The sequence below is a fragment of the Leucopleurus acutus genome, assembly GCF_964270905.1.
Source record: "Leucopleurus acutus genome assembly, chromosome: 1".
In the NCBI taxonomy this organism is placed as follows: domain Eukaryota; kingdom Metazoa; phylum Chordata; class Mammalia; order Artiodactyla; family Delphinidae; genus Leucopleurus; species Leucopleurus acutus.
In genome coordinates, this window is record NC_139142.1 from 28,723,721 (window position 1) to 28,747,718 (window position 23,998).

Here is a 23,998-nt window from a genome sequence, read left to right on the forward strand (position 1 = left end):
AACACTTCTAGTCACCAAATGTGTAGAGATTTTTTCCCTAACCAAACAATTCTCTGTGACACCAGCTAGGTGTCCTACAATTTAACTCAATTCTAACACTATCTACTTGGAGATAGTGTCAGATCCCATAGATTTAAAGACTCAGTCTCACAAGACTGCTCCTACCCACTTCAGATGCCAGTTGCAATTGTAGGTCCCCAGGTTACCCATAATAACTTCTGTCTAATTTGGCTACAAATTGGAGGTTCCCATGACCTCCTCCCCAGGTTTGATTAATTTGCTAGAACAGCTCACAGAAATCAAGGAAACACTTATGTTTACCAGTTTATTAAAGGATATGATAAAGGATACAGGTGAAGAGCCAGACGAAGAGATACATAGGGCGAGGTCTGGGAGTGTCCCAAGGGCAGGAGCTTCTGTCCCTGTAAAATTGGAGTGTGTCACCTTCTCCATGTGGATGTGTTTGCCAACCTGGAAGTTCTCTGAACCTTGTACTATTGGGATTTTGTGGTAGCTTCCTCACGTAGGCTTGATAGATTATTCCAATTCCAGCTCCTCTTCCCGCTCTAGAGGATAGGGGTTAAGGCTGAAAATCCTAAGCTTCTCATCATGGCTTGGTCGTTCTGGCAACAAGCCCTCATCCAGGAGCCCACCCAGGGTTGTCTCATTAAACAAAAGATGCCCTTCACTTAGGAATTTACAAGGGTTTTAGGAGTCTTGTGTCAGGGATGGGGTCAGAGGCCAAATATCAGGACAAGAGATGCTCGTTGTGCTCTTATCACTTAGGAAATTACAAGGATTTCAGGAGGTCTGTGCCAGGAACCAGGGACAGAGACCAGTATATATTTCCTACTATCTCTTAGCCATCTACTTGTATTTATATAGAACTTTATAGTTTGTGATGTGTTTTGACCTACTTTCTAACTTGTTACTCACAACAGCTCAGTGAATTAGACGTGATAGTTCATGAAACTACATTTTACAAATGAATAAACAAGCTCAAAGAGGTCACCCAGCTAGTAGTAAATGGCAGTGCCTACCCTGAAACCAAAGTTTTCTGAAACTTAGTGCAGAGTTCTTTCACCTACCCTGTGTTGTTCTGTCATTCAGAAGTGTTGGCCTCTGCTTTCCTCAGATAGGCTTTAATTATAGTGAATGGAGAAGTGTCAAATGCAGGGGACACTAGATAGCTCAAGGGCCTGAATGCTTCCCACAAACATGCATTGTATGGCCTGCGCACAGTTCATAAATTTGGATTAGTTGCTAATATTTCAAACATTGAAATTTTTTACATCAAAACTATTACATCTGGGCTTCCCTGGTGGCGCCGTGGTTGAGAGTCCGCCTGCCGATGCAGGGGACACGGGTTCGTGCCCCGGTCCGGGAAGATCCCACATGCTGTGGAGCGGCTGGGCCCGTGAGCCATGGCCGCTGAGCCTGTGCGTCCGGAGCCTGTGCTTTGCGACGGGAGAGGCCACAGCAGTGAGAGGCCCGCGTACCGCAAAAAAAAAAACCAAACTATTACATCTATCTTAAGAATGGAAGATCTGGCAAAACAGCATGCTTTGTCTGCAGCAACAGTGGCTTGAGCTGAGTACCAGTTGTGCCCTTTGGTTGCTTGTTTGCCACATCCCTGCAACTCCCTATGGTCCCTACACACTCAGCCTGCTTCACTCATTTTGTTACTGCTTTTAACCCTGTAGGCCTTTGAGTTTGTGAACTCCTCCCTGGGCTATTATTTGATTGTGGTGGGGTGTGTGTGTGTGTGTTAACCACTTCTAACTGTATAAAAAGCACCAAAAATATTATAATATTTGTTTTAACAGATACTGTTAATGTACTGCCAGATATAAGTTTTCAAGTTTTGATGCTGTTACAGTTGTTAAATGGCATCATTAGAAATGGTTATGTTTTAGAGAATACATAGTTGAAAAGTAATGCAGGGTTATATTGTTTCCAACTAATTATCAAGAGTAAAACATTTCATGGTATTTATGACCACTGTTAAGTCAGTGTACTCACATCTACATTCTAATTAGATTTCCTAAATTTTCTCCTCAATGGCAAATTGTACTTAGTGCTTATCTTCACTCTGGATCCTTTCCTTTACATGTGAGGGAATATCACTTGCTGCCTCTTTCCTTTTCTTCCTTTCTGTTTTTTAAATTCTCATGCCCTTCTATAAATTTTACCTTCTTTTGTATTTTATTAGTTGCATCTTTTAGGATTTGGTTTATTTATCCTTTTGAAGTGCAATATAACAAATTTCTGAAGAAGAAAAAAGACAATCCCAAGAGTACTCAGAAGCTTTCCATTGATCCTTGGTTTCAGTATTTCCTGTGACATGATCAGCTAATATGTCAAATGCCCTGGCCATTGATCTTTTCTAGATTTAAAAAAAAAATTCATTAACCTTTGGAGTTATCTTTTTTATTTGTATTCATGAAGACTTAGTGGTTCTCAAGCCTCAAGTCACAGTGTCTAAAACATACTAGGGACTGTGCTAGGCTATCCAGATCAAAGATGAGCGAGACAATCTCCATTTTTTAAGTCCATTTTACTCTCATTTTCAGATGACTATTTGACTCCTCCTTCCTTTTCCTTAAACCTCCAGAATTTCTTACTCTTCTTTCAGTTGATGACCTTGCTTCCTACTTCACTGAAAAAATAGAATCAACCAGAAGAGAACTCTCAAACATGACACCACATCTACTTACCTACGTGAATCTGTGCATATATACCCTGTTTTCCCTCCAATTCAAGGGATGAACTGTCTGTGCTCCTAGCTGAGGCCAACTCCTCCACAAGATTCTTATACTAGCTCTTAGTCATTCTAGTAATGCTACCCACCTCCTCCATAATCAGTTTTTCTTTCTCTAGTGGATCATTCATTAGCATTAAAACAAACCATCTTTCTAAAAAAAGGTTTCTTCTTGGTACCTTCAGTTTCTGCTCTCCTTTCCCCTATTAAACTCATTTAATCAGACTTTATTTACTCAACCTATCAGCAGCATTTGATGTAGCAGCCAAATCCCTCCCGCTCCTCGAAACAGTCTATTCATTTGGAGTTCAGGTGCCATATTCTCTTGATTTTCCCTTGTGTTGACGCCTACTTCTTAATCTGTGGACTGTTCTCTACCTACACTTCTCCCTTGATGATCTCATCCAGTGTCATGGATTTAAATACCATCTCTATGCTGATGATTTTGAAAGTTCTGTCTCTAGACATCTGCCCTAAACTCCATAATGGTACTTCCATCTTAGAAGCAGTATAGCATAGGGGTCAAGGACACAGACTGGGGATCTGGATTAATTGTATTTAATCCTGGCTCAGCCACTTATTAGCTTTGTGACGTTGGGAGAGGTTCTTAACCATTCTGTACCTCAGCTTCCCCACTTATAAAAAAAGGATAATACTAATTCCATCTTCACCTGATTGTTGTGAAGATTAAATGAGTAAATATAAGCAAAGTGTACAGAATAGCCTGCCATATGGATGTGTCAGTATCATCATCATCATTAAACATTTCACACTAAGGCATTTCACACTAATGTGTCACAAACCAAATTCCGAAACGCTCTCCCAAATTAGTCTTCCCTAGTCTTTCCCATCCCAGTCCATGTGCTTTAGCCACAAATCATGGATCTGATCTTGACTCCTCTCTTTCTCTTTTACCCTGTATCCATCCCATCAATAGTTCCTGTCTCACTACCCTCCACCACTATTGCCGTGGTCCAAGCCAGCTTCTCCGCTCACCTGAATCATTGCATTAATGTTCTACACAATCTGCTTTCATTATTGTCCCCCTACCATCTGTTCTCAAGATATCAGTCGGAGTGATCTTTTTAAGACAGAGGTCTGATTGTGTTGCTCCACTGCCCTAGATCCTCCAGTAGCTTCCTGAGCTACTCAGGGTAAAAACCAGTCTTTTAGGCCTAGCAGGCCATTATACATGCATTATCTCTGTCCCTTTTCCTATCTTCTCCTATTCTTGCTTCCTGTGTTCCAGCCACACTAGCCTCCTTGCTGTTCCCTGAGCATACCAGCTATGCTTCCACCTCAGGACCTTTGCACTTACTGTAACCTCTAATCTGGAGCACACATCATCCAGATATATGCATGGCTCACTTCCTCATCTCTTCCCATTTGTTCAAAAGCCCCATTTTCACTGAGGCAGTCACTGAGAGAACCTTATTTTAAATTTCAAATACCACCCTCCTCCATATACAGACACTCACTATTCCCCTTCCTAGCTTTATTTTCCTCTGATAGGGGTTATCACCATTTGTCATAGCATACATTTTACTTATTTGGTTTTTTTTTATCTCTTCCTCACTAAAACATAAACATTTTGTGGACAGAGATCTTCACCTAATTTAGTTCACTGCTGAATCTTCAATGCCTAGAATAGTTTGTGGTCCATAGTAGCTGCTCCAAAATGTCTGAGTTAGTGAATGACAAATGCAGTGCTTTCAAGTTCACCCTGTAGTGGGAAAAACCAGACAGGTTAAAAAAAGGTAGTTAACAAATTGTGTAACAATAATAGGTACTACTGGAGCAGAGAGGGACAGTGAATGTTGGAGATTGTGATTAAGGCTTCTGAGAGGAGATGATACCTAAGGCTGAGACTTAAGACTGTGACTTCCAGTTAAACTAAGTTAGAGGAAAAAGGCATAGAAGGAACAGCATTAACAGGGCCACTGGAGCGACAGAGAACCTGCTCCGACTCATTCACTTATTCAACCTAGGGATATACAGAAGGAGACAGAAGATAAGACCCAAGTTTATGGTGTGGATGAAAGGTGGTGGGGAAATCATTCACTGTGAGAAGAGTTATGAATTTGGTTTTGGACAGGTTGAATTTGAGGTCCCTGTGGAATTTTCACTCTATTATATGCATTTGAAACTTAATATGAACTTAGTATGAACTTAAATGAACCTAATATTAGAATAATTTCTGTTCTAGGTTCCCTCCTCTCAGTTAAAAGTGATTTATAAACTAGGAGAGCTAAATAGCCTCCAAAAATCTCGCCATGTTTGGTTCATGACGTGCTATTATCCTTATTTTTTCCCCGAAAGCCTTTAAAGGCCCTTCTCACTTAAGAAAGTGCAGGTTAAAAGTTACTGTACTTTTAAGGAAGCAGCCATTGGAGATAGTACCAGTCTCAAATCCTACAGAAAGTTGTGTTTCTCGGAGGTACATACTGTATCTTGGAATTATAAGACAAAATTTATTCGTTACACAGTTCTGTTCAGAAATTCAAATGTCATCAAATGATAGATTTGAAGGCCCTCTCAGATTAAAAAAGAAGAAGAAGAAGCCAAGTTTCCTGTTAAGGAAGTCTCTCATTCACTCATTACAAGACACACCGTGTCATGGTTGCCTACGAATATATCATTATTACTCCATAATGACTGGGTTCTCTCTGTGTCTAGGTGTGACAGAAAGACTGACCAGAGATTCTTTACATATTGGGTACCCTTGAAGACCTCTTTGGTGTGTAGCAGAAGAGCTTTGCACAATAGAATGGCAAATCGCCGTTGCTCAGAAAGAGTGACTTGCTCTACCCTTCCTGCCCAAATTTGTCTGTTTGCTGCTGTTGCTTCTTAACATTTCATAGCTATGCCAAATTATGCTTCTGTGTGTCTTTAGCATTTCTTTGCTTTGGCTTACATTAGAACACCTTTTTGTTCTTGTCTGTCATATGCCCAACACAATTGTCTTGCCTCCAAATATCACTTCTGTTTATGTTGATTAATTGCGTGTTCTTATCTCACTGGTGGCCTTAGGAATCATAGAACTTTAGAGTTGGACTGCGCCTGAGTTTGGGTCTCAGTTTAAAATAATAGGATATAAGCACATTTGTTTAAAAATATAAAAGAAAAAGAATTCAGGGACAATTCCAAACAGTTCTAGTATTTCAGTATAATGAATTGTCTTTCCAAAACAGGTTTAATCACTTTCCAGGGATTATGATGATTTATATCAGAGGTCATCAAACTATGGCCCACTACCTGTTTTTATAAATAAAGTTGTATTGGAACAAATCCATGTCCATTTGTTTACATATTGTCTGTGGCTGCTTTTGTGCAGCAGGGCAGAGTTGGGTAGTTGTGACATAGACTGTATGGCCTGTGAAGCCCTAAATATTTGATACCTGGTCCTTCACAGGAAAAGTTTTCCAATCATGATTTAAACAGTTTAGAAACATACTTCTCCAAATGGAAATCCGAAGTACTTCCCCAGATAACAACATGTAAAACAGAAGAGTGACTGTGAGGATCTGTTAGCATACTGAGCACACTACCAACTTGTGATCTCCATCCATTTAAAAAAATTTTTAAGTGGTGTCTACCAAAAAAACAAAAGAAAAAAACCCCTGAAGATTAATAGGTAGGCAGATGGCAGTTCTTTATTGTAATTAGTTATTTCATTGCCTTTTATTGTGAGTAGCTTTTATATTTAGGGGAAATGATCTTAGTGTACTGAGTTTGTTTAGTTACTATCTCCATGTCATTTTTGCAACCTTTTTGTCTTTCTTCACTGGTATTTTCACGTTAAGATTACCTGTGCATTCTCTTACTTGCAGTGTAAGCTTCCTGATTTAATAATTTGTAATAGACCCATTTCCTGCTATCATTTTCTCCAGTGTCAGAGTCTGCTTAATTTCTGTATTGGTTTATATCTACCCAAAGTAAAAGATGTTTAAGGGAAATGTTAGTTTTAAAATTTTAACATGGATATTTAGAGAGTTGAGTGGTTACTTGAAAATTATATTTGACATTTTTCACTCATAGGGTAGTTTGATCCTTCTCAGTTTAAATTCTAAGTTACTGAAATTCTGTTCATGTTAGACCCATTTTCTTTCCTTGAAGAATAAGCAGTTTTCTCTTTGTTGTAAAATTATTTTTCATGCATTAACACTACTCAGTATGAATTCTACCTATAACCTTGAAATTATTATTAAAATAAAAAGCGTTGGAACCGTGGTGATGAAATAATTCTTACTGTCTCACATATACGTTACCCCTACCACATTTTTATTAGTGTCTGAAGTATTACGTAGTCTTTTTTTAAGGGGTGTTTGTGTCACTAAGATGTATGTATATTCTATCGTATAATAACGCATATGTGGAATCTAGAAAAATGGTATAGATGCTCTTATTTGCAAAGCAGAAATAGAGACATAGACGTAGAGAACAAATGTATGGATACCAAGGGGGAAAGGGGTGGGGAGGGAGGAATTGGGAGACTGGGATTGACACATATACATTATTGATACTATGTAGAAAATAGACAACTGATGGGAGCATACTGTGTAACATAGGGAGCTCTACCTAATGCACTGTGGTAACCTAAGGGAAGTCCAAAAGGGGATATCTGTATGTGTATGGCTGATTCATTTTGTTGTGCAGTGGAGGCTGACGCAACATTGTAAAGCAACCATACTCCAATAAAAATTAATTTAAAAAAATTTAAAAAAAGTTTTTAAAGATGTATGTATATTCTATATGTCATACTTACTCTGGGTTATCTCTTTTTTTAGTCCTGTGGCTAGCTAACTTTGGCCTTATCTCCTAAGGTATTGGCTTAAGTAGATAGTTTTAGGGCAAACAAAAGGAAAACTTTCATCTTCTGTGACTTTTATCATTTTCTAAAAAGTGTTTAGGAATCTTAGTTTATATTATCAGAATGAAAGACACTAAAGTTTACAGATAGTTCAGAAGCATTACTACTTTAGAATTTGTGAGAGGAAGTCCGGACTTAATTTCAGCTGCAGGTGTCTTTGAGTGTTAATATCTCAATACCTGATTGAAATAATTGTAATGTGGCAAACTATACTGATATCCAAGAACTGGCACTCAAATGTATGAACAAATGGAAGAATTCATATTATCTGTTTTCTTCGCCTATTTAGAGAAATCAGATGCTGTGAAATACGATAAATACAATGCTTCACTGATATATTAGTACAACACTATAAAAATTAATATAAAGACATACCTCAAAAAGCAGAGATATTTTCATAATAGTCTAATAGGGCCAATAAACTATTTCCGTGTATATGATAAGGAAACTAAATGGGGAACAGTCCCATTCTAAAATGACCTTTTATATTTCCCACTGTTAGTCTCCCAACCTTGAAGTAGTTCTGTCTGTTGCCTCCGATGCTGAACACCGTGGGCTGCATTTGCACAATGAGCGTATTGATATAACTGCAAATTGAAATTTCTTACGCAGGATTTTCAGTGCCTTTTGGCAGTCTTCTGTGTCACTGATTAGCTGTCTCCTATTTCCTACAGGAGATATTTAGCAAATTTATTCCTTCAACAAATATTTCTTAAACTCCTACACTGTACCAGGCATTGTTCTAAGCTCTGAAGTTATAGCAGTGAACAATAAGGATGGAAAAAACCCTGCCATCATGGAGCTTACGTTCCAGCAAAATACTAAATGCTACATAAGCGTTGGTTAAATATGGGCAGTTACTGTTGTTGATGGGGTGACTGTTGTCCCAGTTTGCCTGAACAGCCCCAGCTTAACACCTGTTTCTGGGTTTTAATAGTGTCCTCTTTCACTTTCAAAGTGGTCCCAGTTTGGACAGTAAATTATATGGCCACCGTAGTTCTAAACCTTTTACATCTATTTATTTATTGAATCCTCATAATAATCCCATGAGGTATGTGACATTATTAATATCATTATGCAGATGTGGAAACTGAAGCATAGAGAGGTTAAGTAATTTGCCCTTGGTCATGCTAGTAAGTGGCAGAACCAGAATTCAAACCCAGACAACAGCCTGGCTCCAGAGTTTGTGCTGAGTCACTATACTGTACCGCCCCAATACTGCTATGGTAAATCTGCTTTCTTATTCTGCCTGTCTACCTTCTTCTCCCTAGCAAAGTAAATCAGGTAATCTCATCTCCTTGACAGATGAATTTGTGGCTCTTTGGAGTGAACTTCCTCAACTTGTCACTCACTCCTTTACAAATCTGTCTTCATTTTTACTTGGCTTCACTCCATCCCTCTATTTCAAGGATGGGACATCCCTCTTCCCATCTAAAACCTGTATTCTAGCCTCATCCCCTTTTGCCTCCTAGAGGACTTTGTTCTCTACATTACTCTTTTTGGGCCTTCAGTCTCCATCTTTCCACTGGCTTTTCCCATTCAGCATATAAGCATGATCTGTTGTTGTTGAAAGTGTGTGTTACTCCTTCAACAAGCTTTATTGTTGGGAGAATTTTTTTAAGTTTATTAATATAATGATAAATGAATACCAATTATTTATTACCCTCTTTAAATTCCAGGTACTGTATATATCTCTGATCCTTTTACCAACCCTATGGATACTTTACAGATGAAGAAATGGAAGCTCAGAGGACTCTATAACTTGCTTAGCTTATGGATAGTGGCATTGAATTCAGACTTGTATTTGTCTTACTCCAAAATCCATTCTATTTCTAGTATATCATGTTAGTTTACCACAATTCTTAAAGGATGTCCCTTGATCCTCTGCTTGTCCTCCATCGCCTTATAGCTCTTTTTGTATGTGTAGACTCATCTTGCCTTTCATTTACTTCTCAACCCATTCTAGTCTGACTTCCACCTTTTTATTAGTCAGATCCTCCAAAGAAACAAAACCACCATCTGTCTCTCTCTCTCTCTCTCTCTCTCTCTCTCTCTCTCTCTCTCTCTCTCTCTCTCTCTCTGTGTGTGTGTGTGTGTGTACACACAGAGGCCAGCAGGCTGGAAATTCAGGCAGAATTTCTGTTACAGACTTGAAGCAGAATTTCTTCTCAGGGAAACCTCAGTTTTTAACCCTTAAGGCCTTCAACTGATTGGATGAGGCCCAGCCATATTATCAAGGGTAATCTCCTTTACCTAAAGTTAGTTGACTGTAAATGTTAATCATAACTGCAAAACACCTTTATAACAACATGTAGACCAGTGTTTGATCAAACAACTGGGCAACCATAGACTAGCCAATATGACACATAAAAATCACCACCACAACCTCTATCACTGTGGTGTCTTACTCATTGCTAAATCCAGTGGACATTTTTCACATCTTTCCTTAACTTGGTCACTTTGCAACATTTGACATTTTGGACAACCTGTTACTTCTCGAAACCCTTCTCCCTTAGTTTCAATGACCCTAATCTCTTTTCATTCTCCTGTCCGTCTGGCTATTCCTTTTCTGATATTTCATTACTCGTCTCCCAATTCCTTAATTATTAATATTCTCTCCTGTCCTTGGCCCTCTTATTACTCCCGCAGTTGATGTCTCCCCAAACTAAAATTCCATCTTAGAATTCTCTACTGAGCTTTAGACCTGTATATCCAATTGCTTGGATGTTGCACAGACATCCCAAACTTTGCTTGTCTAAAACTGAAATCCTATTCTCCCACTCTCCAACTTGCTTCTGTATCTCTTCTTTCTCTATCTTAGTTTGTAGTACCGTCTGCACCCAGTTAGTTTACCAAGCCAGGAACCAGAGAGGAGTCTTCAGCATCTCTCTTACATTTACCATTTAAGACTTTCCCATCTCCATTCCTATCTCAACCAAGAGAGCTCAACCTTCATTTTCTCTCACCTAGAATCTTGTTGTGGTATTTCTACCTCCCATCAGTCTCTTTCCAACCCCTCTACACTGCTGCCAAAGTGATATTTTAAAAATGCAAATCTGTTTATTCGTGTTTAAAATTCTTTTAGTAGCTCCTAATTGCCCACCGAATTAAGATAGAATTCTTTAGCAGGCATACAGTCCTCCATGGCTAGGCCTTTTCTGCTTTTTATATTCCACTGCGCCTCGCTCACCCATCCTACTTCAAGCCACACCGACATATTTATAGAGCCCAGATTTGCTGTATTGTTGGCTTCCACGTCCTATTCTGCTGTTTCTTCTGCCTGGAATGTCCGCTACCTCTGTTACTTCCCTACCTTCCTACCCCCGCCTGGGGCATCTAGAAAAATTATTTTAGTACCCAGTTCAATCTTTAGTTTGGAATAACCTTCCCCCAATTCCACAAATAGATTTGACCATACCTCCTTTCTGACATTGTTACAAGCTTATCAACTCTACTATAGCACTTACTACTGTATTATTTATTTTTTGTTTATCTGTCACCTTTCAATGGACTGTGAACTCTTCGAGTATTTCTACTGCCTGGCATATAATAGGCTCTCATCAGATTTGTTGTGGTGGTGGAAACGGAGCCCAGAGTGGATTATACAGTTCACTTAAGTAAGGCCATGCCTTATTGAGGAGTGCTGGGCTTGGACATGTATAGTGAAGAATGGTAGACATTTCTTTATCTTCCTTTGTTCCTTCTAGAGGCTGCTGTTCCAACCTTTAGTACCAGATTCCTTTTGATCTATACTTTTTATGATGTTCTGATATCTATTCTCAGCCTTCACTTTGCTTTTGTTTTATTTTGCTTGTATCTTTGGAGCAGTTAAAAAGAAAGGAAGCTAAATTACTATTACAAATTCCCACTGTCCCATTTTCATTCCATCACAGGAGAAATCATACATCAGCTTGTTCTCATGTGATTCTTGTGTGCCAAAAGTCTTTTCTCAGCCAGTAAAAAGAATTCATGTTATAATGACAATATTTTTCCAACAGTTTTTTAATTCTCCTATGTCCCCAAAATGTCTCCATGCATTTAATGTCAAATTACAAACTAAACCAGTTCTGTGTTAATCCTGAGAGAAGAAATAATGGTTTTTAAAGATTGTTAAAGGAATAATGAAGACTTCTTGGGTTTTTAATATGAAAGTTTCAGGTGACCAAGGGTCCTACTATACACATTGGGGCCAAAGGATAGTAGCATGGTCAGCATCTCATTTTAGACTTACGTATTACTTTCTACTCTAAATGCACTTGTAGAAGCTACTTGTGGTGTAACTCCTTATGTATTTAATATTTATCTAACTCTTGGTTTTCGTGGTTGAGTTTTGAAATGAGTGAAGAATCTACTTATTCTTTGCCCTTTACAGAATGTGATATCTTGGTTTTTATTCCATTTGTCCCCCTTACCCTTTACTTAATTTTATCTCATTATTTTGCATTGTGTTTCTAAAATAATGGCTTTGGCTTATTTTTTCTTGAATGTTTCTGCAGTTTGGTTTGAGTATCTAGCTTTGGCAGCCCTCCTGAACTTGACTCCATCTGTACTTGTGACTTTTGGAAGGCAGAAGTCAGTGTTTTCTAGGGAGATGACTATTTTTTAATATTATATATGTGTGTGTCTCCCTTCCTTTTTGGTTTCTCTTAAAAGACTGGAAAGAAAGCAGTTAAGGCAGTCCTGTGGGTATCGGCAGATGGACTCAGAGTTGTGGATGAAAAAACTAAGGTAAAACTTTCATAAGCTTAAATGTTACATGACACAGCATGTTTAGCCTACGGTGTATTAGCATTTAATGTTAAGATCTGAGTTCTGTTTTTGTTCTGACACGTTAAAAAAGTTTACCCCCACATATACGATGTGAAAAATGATGGACCTTTTATTGATATCACAGTTAAAAATTAAAAAAAAAAGTTGATAGACCATATCTAAAATTTCTTCTTGTTCCTTAATAAAACACTATTTTTAGAAAGTGATATTTGAACTGATTAACCTACTATTTAACTGAAGACTCAATTTAAGTGAAATCTTAAGGACTAGTAAATTGCTCATTTGGTTAAGATTTATTTAGAATACACACAGTATCTCAAATAATATGTAGCACTTTGCATTTGAAAGAAAGTGATCCTACATGCCTAAATAAGAATAGACATAGACTCAGCCCTTAGCATAAGGTGTTATTTATATAAGTACATTTAATCATTAATTCGAAATTTTTAAGAGACCTAAATCTGGAGAAATTTTAACAAGAAGGCAATTTTCAAAAAAAAAAAGAAAAAAGAAAAATAACCCTCAGGTGTCACTGGAAGGAGGAGAAAGTCTGGCAGGTAAAGAACAGTTTTCATGGGTAGCTTGCCTGATATATTGTAAGTGATTTAATTTAGCTACATTTTAGTTCTTTTCACTAAGGCTTTTCTTTTTTTTAAGTTCAAGAGAAGTGGTAGTCTCAAGTGTACATTACAATTGGAAATAACTATCATTTTAATTAGCTTATTTTGTGTAGTTTTCATTAGTGCTTTGGGTGAAATTTGTTGTATGTGGAGGCTATATTTTTTTGTTGCTTTACACGATAGTTAGAAAGTGATGTTGCCCCCTGTTGGTTACTTATAACACTGGAATTAATTAATTTACTTCTTCCCACATTGAGTGATAATAGTAATTGATGACTTGTCATCCTGGGACCCATTATGAGCAGAAAAGAAATTTTGCAATATGTATAACAAATGAAGGGCTCATATTTAGAATATATAAATAACTCCTACATATCAGAAGAAAAATGACAGATAATCCAAAAGACTTGAATTACTTTGCTGAAGAGGAAATTCATAGTAATCAAGGTTATGCAAAATAAAATTATAATGAGCCACCAGCATTGCAGAACTTTAAAGAATTGACTGGCAAGTTTGTGGAGCAATAGGAATTCTCATAGTTATGCTGTATAAAAGCCATTTTGTTTGCATGTTTTAGCACTTACAGCCCGCATCTCAGCATCTAGGGATTTTAGGTGACTGGAATATCACACAGAAGAGCCAAAGAGTGTCAAGATTTTAAAAAACATTTTGTGCAATGTTTATACTATGTGTATATGATGTCATTCAGCAAGTATATAAACATAGAGAGTCATACTCAAAATTAAATAATCAGTAAGTTAATAAATACATAGAGCTGTTCTGGAAATGATGTTATTTGAATGTAAGTTATATGGAAATTGGATTAAATTGATTTACATATATTGTAAAATTGAACATGGAATTTACCATCATAAAACTAGAATCAGCAGGCATATATTATATATATGAAGATGAAGTGAGGGAGGCATCTGGGGAAAGTGCCTCTTGGGATTTCTCCTAGGTCAGATTCTTAGTATTCAGACTTCTGGCTCAGATCCAGCTATTCTGTAGCCTTGATGCATTAGATGTAGACATTCTGTGTTGTGAAATGAACATCCTGTGTTTCTTCTGAGAAACTTGATTAACCTCATAAGTCCTCTATTCCTTTGTGTTTTCCTTTTTTCCAGGACCTCATAGTTGACCAGACAATAGAAAAAGTTTCCTTCTGTGCCCCAGATAGGAACTTTGATAGGGCCTTCTCTTACATATGTCGTGATGGCACAACTCGGCGCTGGATCTGTCACTGCTTCATGGCTGTCAAGGACACGGTGAGTCCAATAGCATGGATTTCATCATGACTAGCCTCAGTCACCAAGCTCCTTCTGGGTTGGCTCAGCCAAACAGTTTCCACTACATTTTTTTTTTTAACATCTTTATTGGAGTATAATTGCTTTACAATGGCGTGTTAGTTTCTGCTTTATAACAAAGTGAATCAGCTATACATATACATATATCCCCATCTCTCTTCCCTCTTGCATCTCCCTCCCTCCCACCCTCCCCTATCCCACCCCTCTAGGTGGTCACAAAGCACCAAGCTGATCTCCCTGTGCTATGCGGCTGCTTCCCACTAGCTATCTATTTAACATTTGTTAGGGTATATATGTCCATGCCACTCTCTCACTTTGTCACAGCTTACCCTTCCCCCTCCCCATATCCTCAAGTCCATTCTCTAGTAGGTCTGTGTCTTTATTCCCGTCTTGCCCCTAGGTTCTTCATGACCTTTTTTGTTTTTTTTTTTTTTCCCTTAGATTCCATATATATGTGTTAGCATATGGTATGGGCATATACCCTGAGAAAACCATAATTCAAAAAGAGTCATGTACCAATATGTTCATTGCAGCTCTATTTACAATAGCCAGGTCATGGAAGCAACCTAAGTGTCCATCAACAGATGAATGGATAAAGAAGATGTGCCACGTATATACAATGGAATATTACTCAGCCATAAAACGAAACGAAATTGAGTTATTTGTAGTGAGATGGATGGACCTAGAGTCTGTCATACAGAGTGAAGTAAATCAGAAAGAGAAAAACAAATACCGTATCCACTACATTTTTAACAAGTACGTGCTGTTACAGCACTTGGAAGTGCCTAAACTAGCCTGCTTTCACTCCTTTTATTCAAGTAATTCACACTCTTGGTATAACCCTACCACTCACAGAGCAAGATGATTGGCTGAGGTCCAAGGTCATTAAAGGAAAGTAAAAGTTCTCTGGTGATGGTGGCTGCTAAACTTTATTTGAAACTTTTCATTATTAGAACTATTTTCAAGATCCTTACATGCATTTGTTTGCTAATTCATCTGGGTAGAAGATATTGGCATTTGAAAGGCACTTATAAATTCATTTACAAAGTGACTCTACCACAAGAACTGAGTGGGAGTATATTTTCAATTAAAAAAATAGAAATACTAAATTATGGTACAGTGAACTATGCTAGAAATTGCTACATAGTAGAAATTTTGGTTTTGTTTAAAAGTAGAGAATAGGGACTTCCCTGGTGGCGCAGTGGTTAAGAATCCGCCTGCCAATGAAGGGGACACAGGTTCAAGCCCTGGTCCAGGAAGGTCCCACATGCCACGGAGCAGCTAAGCCCGTGTGCCACAACTACTGACCCTGCGCTATAGAGCCTGCGAGCCACAACTACTGAGCCCACGCGCCTAGAGCCCGTGGTCTGCAACAAGAGAAACCGCCACAATGAGAAGCCTGTGCACCTCCACGAAGAGTGGCCCCTGCTTGCCACAACTAGAAAAAGCCCATGTGCAGCAACGAAGACAATGCAGCCAAAAATAAATAAAATTAATTAATTTTAAAAAGTAGGGAATAATCGAATCTATCATTCTTCATCTGAATTACCCAAAATTCTGATATGAAAGACAAGACTCTTAGATGATGATGATCTTCATTATAATATAGCGTTGAGTGTGTAATATTTGAGTTTTTAAACATCCAGACAGAATAAGGCAGTTGTAGCAATTCATGACTACAACTCGATGAACTCTTGCTAAGGTTTAACCTGGAAGGGAAGTGGTGGCCATATTCTAATATTGACCAAAAACTTTTTAAAAAGCAGTTGTATAAACAAATATTAGGAGCTCAAGCTCTGAATCAGATATGGGTTCAGTTCCTCTTTCTGGTTCTTACTAACTGTGGGTTTTGGGGCAGGTTATTTAACATTTTCTAAGTCTTAGTATCCACTTCTATAAGATGGAGATAACAGTTGTGGGGACTAAATTTGGTAACAAGTATAAACACTTATAGCATAGGGTCTGGCCCGTGGTAACTGCTCCACTTCAAGAACTTCTGCCATAAGGCCTCGCAGAAATAATAAGTTTCCTTGGCCTATAGTTCTGTCCTTGTAATAGAGCTGTGTTCAAATGCACACGGGTTCTAAAATTCTTTCGGTCCTCTCTCCTATTTCACCCTTCAATGCCTACCCTTGTATCATCCTACTAAGAAGTTAGATAGAAACTCACGCAGATTCATAAAGAGTGAGTCTGTCAGTCTTTAAATAAGCAGTCATGTGAGATCTTACAGTTTACAGTCATGTGAAATGTTAGGGACAAAAGCATTTCAGACATTTACCTCCCCTTATGATATCTGATATTGGCATATAAGATGCAGTGAAATTACTTACTCAGAGCGATACGTAGGAGCAGCTGCTTACATGGTATGATTTTGGAAACTCCACAAAGGTTTCCCTGTTCTCAGATTTTCTTCTCACTGTTAAAGACGCCAACAGTTATTATATCATCCCTAACTTTTTTATTCCACAATTAGGGATATAGTTTAAAATACAGATAACCCTGGTAAAAAGTAACCCACCAAATCTATTAAATTTACTCTAGGTAATCCAGTGTATCTTTAAAAGAATATTTAGTTTACATAAGCCTTCCTCCCCTCCCACACACAAAAAATTCAGGTTTATCTGTTTAATTCCTTTATAAGTAGAAAATGTGAGTGAAAACATGCTTTTACTTTTGCCTGTGTGTGGTTGGGAGGTAGAGCTGGGGTTTGAGAGAGCTAGAAGAAGATAGGGAAGTTATGGGAGAGAGCCTGCAAGCACTGAGGGCCCAGATGGGGCAGGGGAGGAGCATTCAGAAAGACTGAGAAAGCTAAGCTTTTTCGTTTGCCGGATTGCTTCTCATCGCTGCAGTTGTATTTATTTATGTGAAGTTTTAAGTTTGCGCCTTTTGTTCCTAGACATGTTGATAGTATATTTAAGCTCTGAAATAAACCCTGCTTTTCCAGTGGTTTCTTAGAAATGCTTGGTAAATATTCCTACTATTCCCCTAAATGGCAAATAGAGGTTTGTGTGTCAAGACTTAGGGCTTGGAACCTTGAGCAGTGTCTTCTAAGCTGGTGACCAGAGTTAATGTGAGTGACAGAGGGACCTGACTAATAAGGAAGTATTGGTGGCTGCTCAGAAAACACCGCTTACCGATGGTTGCTTTACCCAATGCCTACTACAGTAAAGGATCATAAGCATTACCTAAGGTAATAATTCATTTAGATTAATTTGGCGTATTAATATACTAAAATCTAATTTTAAGCTGGAGTTCCTAACATTTTGCCTGTGTGGAAACAGACTTATTTTGTGGTCCAAGCTAATTTGTAATTTTTGACACCATAACTCTAAAAAGGTTTTTTAAACCTTCTGTTACATACAGGGTGAAAGGCTGAGCCACGCAGTGGGCTGTGCTTTTGCAGCCTGTTTAGAACGTAAGCAGAAGCGGGAAAAGGAATGTGGAGTGACTGCTACTTTCGATGCCAGTCGGACCACTTTCACAAGAGAAGGATCATTCCGTGTCACGACAGCCACTGAGCAAGCAGAAAGAGAGGAGATTATGAAACAAATCCAAGATGCTAAGAAAGGTACAATCTGTTCTACTACAATGTGTGTTTATTTAAACAGTTTTTCCCAACAGGTTAGTATTTGGAAGCTATCAGAGGCAAACTTTTTCAGTCAAGGAGAACTCTTAGCAATATATGAAGACCTTAAGAACAAAGCTAAAAATCTAAACAGAGTCCTTTCCTTTAGAGTGGCTTGTTTAGTGGCTTCAAAGTGTTTACTCTTCCCATTATGTTAAACTACTGGGGAAGCTGAGAGTGTAGTTGAAGAAGTTGAGAAGTGCAGTTGAAGCTGCAAAGACATTCAAAAACAAAATTGGGAAAACCTGCATCCTCGAACAGATTTTAAAATTCTGATGCATCTGATGTCTGTGAGAAGCAAATGCTATCAAGGACCTACATTTTAAAGGAAGAAGTACAAGTCCCAGGTTTACGCTGCAGAGGACCCACTGATGGTGATGCTGGGTATAAATGCAGGCAGAAATTTCTCAGTGATACTCTTCTTATTAGATTATTACTGTTGTTTTAGTGTTTTTGTGAAAAAAGTCCACAGATTTTGAGATGCTGGCCCGTCTTTTTTCCATAGCCCCATTAATTTTAGTGTGTGGTTTTGCAGAATGTGTTTTTTTTTTCAGATACCCATAGCAGCATAGCAGAAATGCCTGTACAAGCATTCAAGTCACTCAGGAGGCTATTGAGTCAAGTGTGTTTTAGAACTGAGTGATAGGGCTTAGGGAGAATGCTTTGCATTCTTGTGTATAACTAGGGCTGAAACCAACAAGGAATATTTTGGAATTAAACAGTTCGGTTTAAATATAAATATAATTTTGCTAATTTTTTTATTATATTCTTTCAATTCTAAACCAGCCATTTTAGGTAACTTCATTAATACTGACCCAAACAGCTCTAATTTTTAAGCCAAAAAAAGGATACATATTTTTATTTGAAATTAAATTATTGATTGTGATTTTTTTTCATTTCTTATAAACATTTGTGCCAGGATACCAAAGAATAAAGAAACGCCATGCTATTTTAATTAGGAAATGTAGTATGTATACTTGTTATGTAGTATGCTTCAGTGATTTTCAGACTGGATGCATATTCTTTAATACCACCAAAGAATACTTTTTGATACACACAGCAACTGCCAAAATGGTTGAGTCCTAGCATCTGCAGAGGATTGTGAGGGGAGGGGAGTAGAGACTTACCACAATCAGAATGGGACACAGTGGGTACTCACATGGAAACAGTCTTGTATTTATGTTTACTCCAATTTAAAATTTTACTTCTGTATGCTTTTATTCAAATGAGCCACAAATGCCTAATGTCCATGTCTGCTTTATGACATTCTTTAACATCTAATCAAACTTACGCTTATTTAGACCTTTCTGACTCTGCCACTCCTAAATCCTCTCCCCCAAACAAAAAAGCAAACAAATATTGAACACTGTGAACCATCATTCTTTAAAGGACCTTTTGCTAGGAGTTCATAGGTAGTTTTGTTTTGTTTTGTTTTGTTTAATCTTGTTCAGAGTCTTAATCACTGCATGGGAATAAAAGATCTAATATTTTTGTCTTAGTAGATATACCATGTGACATGTAGTAGGTTACTAAACGTTTTATTTGTCTGAAAAATAGGAGATCTGAGCCCCACTTCTAACCTGTCTTTTAAGAGACATGGTGAAGGAGATGGGTAAAAAGACCTAGAAGAGTTTTTGAGTTCCTCAGCAATATAAGCTCAAATTATTTGAAGACATTGCTAAGGTCCTCTTTCTCTTGACTTTCTTGAGCTGAAACAGATAAGACAGTTGTTGGTTCATCAGTGGCCCCTGGCAACACTGCCCCATCCCCATCCTCTCCCACCTCTCCCACTTCGGATGCTACTGCCTCTCTGGAGATGAACAATCCTCACGCCATCCCACGCCGGCACGCACCAATTGAACAACTTGCTCGCCAAGGCTCTTTCCGAGGATTTCCTGCTCTTAGCCAGAAGATGTCACCCTTTAAACGCCAGCTATCCCTGCGCATCAACGAGTTGCCTTCCACTATGCAGAGGAAGACTGATTTCCCCATAAAAAATGCAGGTAATGCAGCATCCACCTAACTCACTGGGTGCTCTGGCACTGAAGCGTTACCATCACTTCCAGTGGAGTCACTGATCCCATCAAACTAGCCACCCCTCTTTCTGAGGCTGGTTGGTGGTTACATATCTTGTATCATTTCCCATTGGAAGAAAATGGAGATTCATGGAGAGGGACGTGAGTCATTCATTTCTCTTCGACAAATAGGTAACAGAGCCATGATGGGAATTCCCAGCCTGAGCTACAAGGTTTGTGATTTGTCCTGATGAAAGTGTACCTGCTTCCAAACATCAAGGGGCTCAAGTTTCCATTCTTATTCTGCCATTTGGGACCCAGCAGGGAATTAATTTAAAAGGCTTTGGAAACACATCCAGTTAAATAGCATTACTGTCAGATGTACCAGAAGAAATGGATAAGTTCTCAATGTCCTTGTGGCTGGTTGGCTCCATAGGGAGGAAACTCTAAACGGGTCTCCTGCATAAATCTAAGATCTGTTGTTCATCAGAGACAGTGGGATTGCTCACACATATTCATTACCTTTCAGAACTGCCACACAGGCCTTTGTGTGGCCTGTGTACAGCTGAGCCAGCCCTGGTAGCTCTATCCTCATCATAAGATCCGGAGCTAAAGTGTCAGATCTGGTCAGTGCTTTTATTGGGCCCTATTTTACTTCACTCTGAGACATGTTGAGCTGGTGCTATAACAGAATCTGAGGAAGCTCTGTCTCAATAGGGCACTCCCACTGCTGGTGGTACAAAAGTACAGAGAGTTAAGTTCTTTGATGGATAAAACTCAGCCTAAAGAACAGTTAAACTAGATGGTTACTGAGGGTCTTTTCACCTCTCAACTCCTGTAAAAACTGAAACTCCAGATGCTTCAGGTACCTCATTTTCAGTCTCCCTCTGGAGCAGATGGGAAAAAAAAACGATTATTCTCTTTCCACAGTTGAGCAAACAGAGGTTCAGCACATACAATTAGCTTCCTCTGTGACACAGAAGTATCCCAGTGTCAATTTTTTTGTTTTGTTTTGTTTGTTTGTTTATTTTTGGCTGTGTTGGGTCTTCATTGCTGCATGCGGGCTTTCTCTAGTTGCGGCAAGCAGGGGCTACTCTTTGTTGAAGTGCGCAGGCCTGTCATTGTGGTGGCTTCTCTTGTGGCGGAGCACGGGCTCTAGGTGCATGGGCTTCAGTAGTTGTGGTACACGGGTTCAGTAGATGTGGCTCAGGGGCTCTAGAGCACAGGTTCAGTAGTTGTGGCGCACGGGCTTAGTTGCTCCATGGCATGTGGGATCTTCCCAGACCAGGGCTCGAATCCGTGTCCCCTGCATTGGCAGGCGGATTCTTAACCACTGCGCCACCAGGGAAGCCCCCTAGAGTCAATGTTAAGAACAAAGCCTCTGGAGTCCTGGACCTCAGTTCACTTTTTCATGTTATCACAGCTCAGGTACTTGGTACTTTGGAGAAGAATGAGAGTGATCACACTGTCGTAGTTTATTACAGAGAAAAGGACTGAGCACCCATTAGTGTGCCTGACTTTAACCCATTTTTTGACAAGAGTCACTGGAAGGTTGCAGAACTTAACTCAGACCACAGCCTTGGGACCTGGTTGGAAGACAAACAGGTTGATCTTACTGACTGGACATCTTGGCACAAAAAGAAAACAGCAGGTTCTCAACAGTGTCACACAGGAGAGGAAATAAGGAAATCTGGGGATTTGCAAGGGAGGAAGATAGACCTTAGTACAGGAATTGTTATCATTTTATACCTTCTCATGTGAAAAGCCAGTGAATAGTGGTCAGGAAATTTTTTGAAGCTGCTTTTATATCCCCACCTGACAGTTGAGTCTTTTCCTTCCACAAATAAAAGATTCAGTATAAAATGCCACCTTGTGTGATGCTGTTCTGTTTCAGGATCGTTCCATTTTGCTGTCTGGAGCCATCTTCTGTTTGTCTTGCAGTGCCAGAGGTAGAAGGGGAAGCGGAGAGTATCAGCTCCCTGTGCTCACAGATCACCAATGCCTTCAGCACACCCTCCGAGGATCCCTTTTCATCCGCCCCAATGACCAAACCAGTGACAGTGGTGGCACCACAGTCTCCTGCCTTTCAAGGTTGGTGCCCACTTAGCCTGCTCACCTGTTCTCTTTGAAACTAGTACTTTTATGACACTGCTCACTAACTGTAAGTTGGCATTCTGAGCTTCCCAAGACCTGGTCATACCCACTAATTTCCCTGTTTGATATTATCTCGGAATCGTTAAATTTCCCTATTTGACAGTGTCTTTGTGCTTTGTTCCCCTTCCTATTTCCTGAGATGTCTGCATTTGTCATTTTGCACGTACCTACCTGTCTTTCATCCCATTCTATCAGGAGCATCTGTAGTCCCAACCCACTGCTTTATTTGCTACTTAACTGTTAAGAGTCAGAGTATCCAGCCATTTCTCCAGAAACAGCAGTCATCAGAGTTGGTTCTAGCCTTATGCTTTCTTTAGCACAGTGGTTCTCAACCTGGGGTGATTTTGACCCCTCAGGGAAAATTCGGTATCCATTATCTGGAGACATTTTTTGGGTTTCACAATGTGGTAGCAGGTGCTTACTGCTGACATCCTGGTAGAGGCCAGGGATGGCAGTAAACATCCTTCAGTGTTGTTTACTGCCACACTGAATAGCCACCCTCACAACAAAGAACAATCTGGCCCAAATTATCAGTGGTGCCAGGACTGGACCCATCTAGTCTCTACCCTGTCACAAGAGGCCCATAAAGAAAAAGGTACTTCAGTTCATTTCATTTTCCATAACAAGTATCCTAAAATTAGCCTTTGTGGCATTGAAGAATTAGTAAAAGTGGTTGTTTTCAGAGATACTGAATTAATAGTTGGTATTGACTCAAAGGTCAGCAAAGAGTCTATATAACTTAAATTACAGACTTTTAGAATTTGAGCTCCTGTAGTTGATCTTTCTTCATTTCTTTTGGGAGAGAGCTCAGAAAAAGTTTTTCTGTGGAGACGTTTTTTGCCTGCTCTTATTGAAAAGCTACAACATGCTTTTCCTCTAGGAGGGAGTCTCTTTAAAAAAAAAAAAAAAAAACCTTAATAGTCATATGCACCAAGTGGCTTTTCATTTCATCTAACAAATATTTATACTACCAATAATAATAGGCACAATTTATTGGGCACTTAGCACAGTGTCTACCACATACATCATGGTAAGGACATACATTTTTTCATCTCATTTAATCCTCACAACAACCCTTTGAGGTAGGCATCACAGATAAGGAAAATGAGGCTCACAGAGGTTAAGTAAATTGCCCAAATCACACAGCCAGGATTTAAACCCAGGTCTTTCTGAATATACTTCCTGTTACATTCTACTTACTCTGTGCCTATTTACAGGGCAGTGGGTATACAAAACTGAATAGAATATAGTCCTTTCCCTGCCTTTAAGGGAATCTCAGTGTGTGGATAAGCTAGTCTTTTAGGCAAGCCCTGGGTAAATCATACCAATGCCATAAGCATAGTCGCTGAGTCTTAAAGAGGGACTGATTGGTGTAGGGCAGGAGAAGGTGCCTGCTTGTCTGTTCCATATGAAATATAGAGAGCTAGGCTAAGGAATAGAAAGTGATGGAATAGATGTCTGGAGTAAAGGAGCACGGGTTAGGAGATTTTAATAAAGGGAGACAGGAAAGAACAGTAGGTGCCTTGAGATATTACAAACATTACTGAGGGGAAAAAAACCTTTAAAAAAGATGAAATTAATTCTGTAGCAAATTAAAAAATTATTAAGCGTATGAAAACATATACCAAGTTTGATTTTTCTCATCTGTAATACGGGGGTTTTGAGAGAATTAATTGAGATGATGCATACTAAAGTACTATTAGCATAGTGCCTAGCACATAATAAGGACTTATTGTATTTAACCATTGTTGTTATTGTTGGCATAATTTGATCTTTTGGAATAGTGGTAGGAGAAGAAAATACTTTATCATTATGCCGAAGGCTAAACTGTATCTTAGAATAGTTAGACTTTTTTCTGCTTGTAATACAAAGCAGC

General features: G+C 38.9%; 1 protein-coding gene across 9 annotated transcripts in view; it reads left to right on the forward strand.

The window, feature by feature from the left end:
- The window catches only part of NUMB (NUMB endocytic adaptor protein), a 179,769-nt gene that overhangs the window by 151,783 nt on the left and 3,988 nt on the right, over positions 1–23,998 (forward strand). For 7 of the 9 annotated variants that reach the window (XM_082864348.1, XM_082864354.1, XM_082864353.1 and 4 more), the window contains 5 exons: positions 12,285–12,359; positions 14,149–14,289; positions 17,692–17,896; positions 19,663–19,956; positions 21,910–22,059. In XM_082864348.1, coding sequence (XP_082720474.1) covers positions 12,285–12,359; positions 14,149–14,289; positions 17,692–17,896; positions 19,663–19,956; positions 21,910–22,059 — 865 coding nt within the window. The remainder of the gene's footprint in view (positions 1–12,284; positions 12,360–14,148; positions 14,290–17,691; positions 17,897–19,662; positions 19,957–21,909; positions 22,060–23,998) is intronic. The other 2 variants (XM_082864352.1, XM_082864356.1) reach the window with 2 other exon arrangements.